The 8,266-nt window shown below is 38.5% G+C and overlaps 1 protein-coding gene across 1 annotated transcript in view; it reads right to left on the reverse strand.

The window, feature by feature from the left end:
- Positions 1-5,661, reverse strand: part of DOCK8 (dedicator of cytokinesis 8) — a 69,665-nt gene extending 64,004 nt beyond the window's left edge. Inside the window, exons 1-2 of the mRNA XM_066180714.1 lie at positions 5,606-5,661; positions 1,275-1,428 (exon numbers count right to left, since the gene is read on the reverse strand). Coding sequence (XP_066036811.1) covers positions 1,275-1,402 — 128 coding nt within the window. The 5' untranslated portion in view covers positions 1,403-1,428; positions 5,606-5,661. The remainder of the gene's footprint in view (positions 1-1,274; positions 1,429-5,605) is intronic.
- Between the last annotated feature and the right edge of the window lie 2,605 nt (positions 5,662-8,266).

Here is an 8,266-nt window from a genome sequence, read left to right on the forward strand (position 1 = left end):
GAGAAGCACTGGGCCAAGAGGAAACTTGCAGACTGAAACTTTGCTTAGAGAGAGGGTTCTGAGCTATGCCCACAGCTGGCAAAAATCACACAAACTGTGTTTCCTGCTTAACCTCATTGCATTTGGTATGTCAGGCAGAAAACACTGAACAAATACTGCTGTTATTATGCTGCCCTAGTTTGAACAGCTGGCTGGTAAAAATTAGAGCAGCGTGTGGCAACTTTTGCAGGAACAGAGAGGGATGCAGGTCTATCCCATGAGCCAAGACACCATAAACTAAGCCTATTCGTCCCTCAGGGTGGAGGTTCAGCACAGCACTGAATATAGCCTGTGCTGTTCATTTCCTGGATACACTATAAGGACCCAGGCCCCTTCCCATACAAAATATATAGTTAGCCATCGCTGCAGATGTGACAGTTTGGGGTTAAATGGTGCTGCCTTCACATTGATGTCACTGTTACTGAGTCTTGCAAAACTCAACAGGCCTTTGGAGCTCTATTTAAAGGTGCCTTTAACAGTGAAACAGTCCCTGAAGAGTATTTTGTATAGACTTTCTAATACCACAGTGGAAAACTCTCAGATGGATTTTCTAATTCTGAAAAATTCTTTTGCTCATAGCTTGCCTGTTTTGCAAACCAGCTTAAATATTTGCAGGACCATTAAGCACCTGCGTCATCACATGCTACCTATTTAATTTAAGCTGTTGAAAACAAGGTAATTATTTCATCAATGTCAGCCTAAAACCACACTTGACTTCTACACTGGAGATTAACACACCCCTTCCCAAACCTTGTGAAGTATGAACCATTTTCACCCATTTAAGCCAGACAGGTACTGAGAAAGAGATTCTTAGAGATCTGACCAATGCCATGTAACACACAGCTGGCAAAAAAACAAACCCACCACATCACAAACCTCAATGCTGTGCCTGTTACGTGATCAGAATCAACTTTCATCTCTGGCATCACGGCTGCAAAAATTATTTTGTTTACCATCATCCTGTCCTTCTTTACTTTTCTTCCTGGTCAATGCCTACCTCACTTCTGTCGCAACCAAGCTTAGGAAGTTGTGTCAACACTTGCAGAATTTTAAGTGTGCAAACAAGCCTAACAGAGCCAGTGGCAAAGTTCAAACATTTAAAGTTCAGGAACCATGTAATGGCTGGAAGGGTGACAGAGTGATGTTGGATCAACACCTTCAAAACTATTTTTAACTATTCAAAACTAACTTTGACTATTTTTGCAGCATTTTGGAGGGACAGAAACTCTCCTTACCCATCTTCTGGCATAGAGGGTTGCAAAGTCCTGCATTCTTTGGGTGTAAAAACAACATCCAGATCATCTTCAGGAAAGTCCCCAAGTTCTTGTGCTAGATCTAAGTCCAAGTTGTTCAGCTGTGTCATCAGGAACCCTTCAAAGTCTACTGGGTCTACTGGATCATAAAAGGAAGGCTAATGAGAAATAAAGAAGCATTTATTTTAGCAACAGGAGGCTCTTCTTGATAGTATAATTTAGGCTTATTTATCTGTTGTAATCGTCCCATCATTTATTACACATCAGAGACAAACATCTGAACTTCAAACCTAGAAACAAGAAAGGATATAAAGGAGGTGACCAAAATGGCAGCGACAGGCAATGCCAATGGGCAGGAGACAGCAGACAAAACACACCAGGAATAACAAGGCCAAGTCCTGGAAGTTATTCCAAGTTACAGAGCTAAGGACCAACTGTAAGCACCATGGCTACTGCTATCATGAAGATGCAGTCATTTGAGGTTCTGTGCCTGAAAGACACTATTAGAAATGCTCTGTGCTTTTGAATGCAAACAAAATTGAGGACAATAAATATCTAAAATCAGAAAAAAATCACTATTTTTCATCTCTGAATGCTACTGGGGTTCGTATTATTGGAGTTCTTAATTGATCATATTTATCAACAGTTTGTACAGTGGTTTTGCAAAAGACTACATGGAACTACTAAAGTTATTACAGCAAACCTTGGATTTTCCCCATTTCTACAGCACACGACACTGCACCTTGATAGAAAGGAGTTGTATCTTGTAACATTTAATTAGCCATTCTTAAACAGAAGGTCCCCTCAGAACAAAGTTAAATAAGTTCAGGGACCCATGCATGCCATTAAACTGTCTGCTTTTTATGTAGTTTAGTGCAAAAAGAGAGGCAGAAACTTTTGTTTGATTTGGTACCTAGCGATGCTCTACATACAAATAAATGTGACAATGTATTAAAAGAGTATGCTATTATTCTATGTATAGACAAAACTGAAAATTATTTTACCTGCTAAGCAGCAAATAAAAATACCCTGTATATCTTTAGGAAATACAATATTTGTCCAGTTGAGTACAGAGACTAAAATCTCTTATCATTGATTTTCTTGACAAGTAAAAAGTAGATCTTAAAACCACTGATGACACCTCATCACTGTAAGAGCAAAGAAAATCAGTTGTAGCAGTAGCAAAATAGCACTGGAATAACTTATTAATCGTGAAGAAGAATTCTAGCAAAAACCAGCTAATAAATCCTCCTTTCTGTAAAGGGTGAGGATTGCATCACACTGATTAGCTCAGACACCTTTCACAAGGCTGTCTTCTGAAGCTGGCAGCAAAAAATACGGTCTGTGGTGTTGTTAATGCTTTGTGGGGAAGCCACCCAATGTCCCTGGTATCAACACACCTTTATATTCAGTTATTCTGCCTATTGTGTCATCCAATGTTCTTAAGCTGTCCTTCTTATCCTCCAGTGCACTTACGCACAGAAAAAAATCTGTGGGTCAAAATCAGCAAGTCTTCCCTCATTACTACTGAGGCCAGCTTATGCAAACCTTTCATGGAAGAGGACAGGAATTTCACCAGAGCTGGATACTGTTGTTATATCTACAATATCAGGAATTTTAGCTCAATGGGACAAAGAGAAATTTCTCAGTTTATGAGACATACATTGAGACTCAACAATGGAAAAGCTCCAGTAAATCTGAACTAAAATGGCTCACACTTAATATGCCACATCAGCCACAGTAGATAAGAAAATGTGTTGAAAACAATTAATAGTAAATACAAGTTTTGGAACCCTCTTAGTGTTCTGGAAATATAGCTGAGGAAGTTTTTCAGATAACAAAAATCCAGAAATATCTACAATCTTGCAGAAAGTATTTGGAAGAAATGTGCTGAAAACATCTAGGCGAAGCAAACCAATTTAAATCCCTGAAAAAAACTCAGATGTGGTAAATACTCCTGCAAATATTTTAGTAGAGACTTTTGAACCTAAGTACCACCCCCTACTCCAGGTTCCCCTTTTTTAGGGAAACTATATTGGTTTCTGCATAAACACAGTCTCTGAGCTCACTCCCCTGCCTGTACATTTAAGGCATCCACTGAATTATTAACAATGTCTCTTGGAAAAATCCTTCCCATTCTTTGCTCTTTTTAGCGAAAGGGAAAACTTAACATTTACCAGCAAGTCCATCAAATGATGAGGGGGTCAGCCAAAGAAAAAAATTCTCTGCTGGTTTTTAATCATTATCTGGTCTACACACATGTAGTGCTGAACATCCTGGATCAATAGTTATGAGTGAAGAGTAAACCTCATTTGCTATTGTTTTCTTACTAATTATCAGCATAATGTGGTTGAAGCTCACTTATTGTACTGTCAGTGCTAAACCATGTTGATATATAGATGTTAGTATATAGTTGTTAGCATGTTAGTATATAGATATGTAAGTAGGTCTATATGGAGATTTTTAGATTTAAATATATAGAAAAAATATATAATAAAGAATATATAATAAATATATATAACATATTTTAGGTCTAATAAAAAAAGCAATTCATAGAAGATTAAAGTAAAACACAGCTTAAAGTACAGAAAAGCATACATCTTTTCAGTTGCTGAAGACACAATGTTTTACATGCAAAACAGTTTTGCTTAATACAATCTAATTTTTGATTAACCACTGCACTTCCTTTCAGAAGTCACGCTTTTCCATTCTGATAGGTCAAATCCGTTGCATTTCATTGTGTCCTCTTTTTCTAGTCCAAGTGTTAACAATAACCTTTAATCACTAGAAATGTGTGCTTTTGACTATCGCAAATTAGCCACGAAATTAAAAAAAGATAGCGTAAAAAGTAAATGCAGATGGCGGGAAACAATCTCCCTTACAACTGATGCAACTTTTCAAAGGAACCACAGAAAATGGCGTGAACAAGAAGCCATTTCCACGTATCATAAAAACGTCCAAAACAATTTTCTACAGAAAAATGCCACAGATCGTTACCGCAAACATACCTTTTTAAGGATGATGAGTTAGAGGCATGCGGATTGTGACAGCATGCACAAAATGGCAGCAGCTACGGCGTAAACACTTGGTAAGTGAAATGCTGCCGAGTTCCTTGGTTGTGCCTGCGTGCAGAAGAAGGGACCTGGCCTCGTCAGGCTGAGCAACCACAAGGAAGAAGTTAAAGATCACAGAGCTTCAGATTAAGGAAGTGAGTAGTAGTGGAAGGCCCTGACACAGGAAGCAACCACTTGCATCTAGATTTTCACAATCACTGGTGCACAAAGACTCTTCCTGCTTCTACTTGTCAGGCTTCACAAAAAGAGTCAAACATAAAAAGGGTTGGGACAGGGAGAGCGCCAAAATCATAGTCGGTTTCATTTATGGCATAGTGTGTTTGCAGAATACTCATCCTCTCGAAGGGCAATAAAAAGATCTGGCATTTTTTCCCTTTGTCATAAGGGCACTGTCATATGATCTGACTTCTTTAGAGGGTGATGACACGTGGAAGGCTGAAGAGGACTTGGAGACACGTAACAGTTGACTCAATTATGCCCATGCCAATCGGGACATGCTTCAGCATTTCTCACTTAACATGCACATTCTACAGCTTTGGAAAACAGTCAGCACATTACCCCTGCTGCTAGCTCTGGAAACTGTATTAAGTCAAGCTTGTTGAGCCGCTACCTTTCTTCTTTTTTGTCTTTATTGATTGATCTGTGTTGGTTTTGGCACAATACAGCTGATTTTTCTTCATAGTAAATATTATGGGGCTATGTTTTGGATTTGTGCTGGAAACAGTGTTGATTATAAAATTTGTTTTCATTATTGTTGAGCACTGCTTACAAGGAGGCAAGGCCTTTTCTACTCCTCATACCACCCTACCAGCAAGGAGGCTGGGGATACACAAGAAGCTGGGAGAGGACACAGCCAGGACAGGTGACTCCAGCTGACCCCAGGATATTTCAGACCACGTGGAACCATACTCAGTATACAAAACTGGGGGGAAGAAGAAGGACTACCACACAAAGCATTTACTTGAAGAAGTTGAATGTTTCCATCAGGGAAAGAACGTAATATACTCCAACACTTAGTAATTAACTTTGATTCACAGGGACTGTCTATTCCAGGCTCCAAGGAACATTCTCATGTTTCTCAAAGGCATAATTTCCTCAGCTCACCAGACAGTATTTTTAACAGTTTCAGGCAGAAGCCAGTGGAAAGAAAGATGACTTAGAAGATCATTTAATTTACCCTAAAAACATTAAGCAATGTACATGCTAAACCTGTGTAAAGAAGATAAACCCATAACTTACCAGCTGAAATGTAGAAAAGCCAGGGGTGCTTAAGCTTCGTTGACAGAACTGCGTGAAGCCTGGTTGGAGAGTAAATTGCTTTCTTATTTCTGCAGAGGAGTGCCTTTAATTAAGCAGAGAAAAATCCTTACAATTACAATTATCCCCGTACAAATTCCAAATGCCAGCATTTAGAACACTGTCCCAGTGCTTAGAAATACATTCTGATAAAGGTCAAGACTCCTCTTTGTTTGTAGTTGATGCAAATCTCATAAAGCATTTTCAGTCCTATATAACTAAGATTCTGTCCGTCTTCCAACTGATTTTTATATTGCAGCCCTCACAACTGGGAAATGCTACGAGAAAAAGAATAACCTCAGCCTCAAGTAAAGTGTGATTGCAACCTTCATAGGAACACCTGCAGATTCACTTCTGCAAAGCAAAAATACAATAATAAAGCAGAGAAAAAAAAATTGAACATCACATAAACAAATATTTTAAGTAATCAAGGCATAAAAACAAGATGAGACCACTCACAGAAAAGTGTAAGCCCAGACTTTCACTACTAATGGAGTTTGCTCTAAAAATCCCAAGGCAAACCAAAGAAGGAATTAAAAAATCTGCCTACCGTATCAGCTAAACATTTGAGGAAAAAACTTCTTAAGTGCTAATTAACTGATTGCTATGGAAGCACCAAGAGCCCAGAACTGAATTCTTCAGAAATCCCAGGGTGATGATAATAATATACACAGGCTGAAAATACAGCAGAGTAGCGTGGTCATTTTTCATGGAAACTAATCAATTAATGTTTAATATGATTTAGAATAAGCAGTTTAAGGATCATCAGCCATGAAAGGGTAACAAAACATCTACATTATATTTCACCATAAGGGTTCAGGACAAGACTTTTAAAACAAGATGCAGTTAGGCAGATTCCAAGTAAAAACAACAGCCTGCAGCCCACCAGTGCAGTCAAATGGGAAAAAGGAAAATACAGATATAAAAAGACACTCCCTTCCAAATGAGACTGTTTCAACTCCAGAAAGCATTAATAGGCATCTTAGAACTATCAATTTTGCCCACACATTTTCTCCTTTGTGGCCTCTTGATTCCTATGAGTGCTGTATCTACTCTGTGACACTTACTGCTGCTTTTTTGAGCATGACAAAACCCTGAATTTCACCTAATACATTTCTGTTCGTGTGAAGCAACAGGCACCTGACAGAAGGTATTGAAAGTATTAGAGGTATTAGGCCAAATTTAGAAAATGAAAGTTGCATAAATGAGAGTATTTGCTTTTAGGTCAAAAGGCCATGCCAGGTAGGAGTGGGATGTTGCTCCAATCTGAAGGCAGCAGCAGTCACAGACAGAACAAAGGACAGAATTACATGGAAAGTAAAGAGATCCATTTGGAAGAGGATTTCCTACTCATCAGTGGTATTCCAAAAACCAAAACTGAGATCTTTTAAAGGTTATTCAATGATTAATAAGCAAGAAGCCATGCGGGGAAAATGACGAAGTCTGCACATTCCACAGATTATCTTTTACCTATTTTAGAAAGAAAGTTACTGGTATATCAGGGTTATTGTTACTCAATTTCCCACTGCAAATAATCTCTGATAATGAATGTATGTACAAAATACAAATTATTCAAAATTAGTATTTTACTGCAAATTGAGTCAGTTTCTACCCAGTGCAGAAGTATCTGTTACTGATGGAAATAGTAGAGGCAGCAGCAGATGTAAAAACTGTGTTGCAGTCTATTGCAGAAGTTGTTGCTGTAAACAGTAATACAAGACATCTTTAAATTACATCCAATATGGGGTTATCAGATTCTTCAAACAGGAAATTATAAGAATTTTCAATTCAAGAGGAAGCACACATATGAATGAAGGGCCAAATTTGCTGTCTGGTAAAAGCCTGGGCAAATGTAGCCAATTGGGAGCAAATACAGTTCTCAAGAGTACTGACATCAGTTCCAGTGTCTCACCAATAGAAACAACTTGCAAACTAAATCAGTCCAATGGATGACACAGCTTGTAATCTGTAATGGCAACTTTCAGATAAGAATACTTCATTTTACTGACTTCACAGTTTTGCAATGACCATAGGAAGAAAGTACAGTGTGAATAACAGAAGACAGCAAAATTTGTTTGAACCAAACCAGAAATTACTTGCTAGGATTAAAGGAAAGTCCCAACTGCTAAAAGAACCAAAAGCACAAATTAATCACACCAACATGGTTTGAAAGGTGGGTGTAACATTCAGAGATCTACATAGAAACTTTTGAAAACTTGAGAACTAAGGTGGAAACAGAGGTCCTGCTAGATGGCCCTATGAAAATGCCAGAATGGCTGTTGTCTGTGACACGCCTGTTTCCTGAACAAAGAGCTGCCCTGGGCACTATTTGTGTACCCTCAGGAAAATGGTAGTTCACAGTCATTTAGTTCATGTCATGTCTTAGCTTTCATGGAGGCTGCTGTCCATCTATGCCTGGCTATATTTTACCCTCCTTGTCTGTACAACAGGCCTGTCTGATTCTGAGAAGAGCTTTACAGTCATACTTGACTGCAACAATGGTCTATGTGTTGAAAAGCAAGGAAAGAAGGCAAGAGGTTAAGGATAGATGCAAACAGTCCCTGAAAAATCTGAGAAAAAGTTCTGTGGTTTCCATTTAGTTGA

Source organism: Chamaea fasciata, unplaced genomic scaffold (genome assembly GCF_029207755.1).
Source record: "Chamaea fasciata isolate MVZ Bird 193981 ecotype frontalis unplaced genomic scaffold, bChaFas1.0.hap1 SCAF_4, whole genome shotgun sequence".
In the NCBI taxonomy this organism is placed as follows: domain Eukaryota; kingdom Metazoa; phylum Chordata; class Aves; order Passeriformes; family Sylviidae; genus Chamaea; species Chamaea fasciata.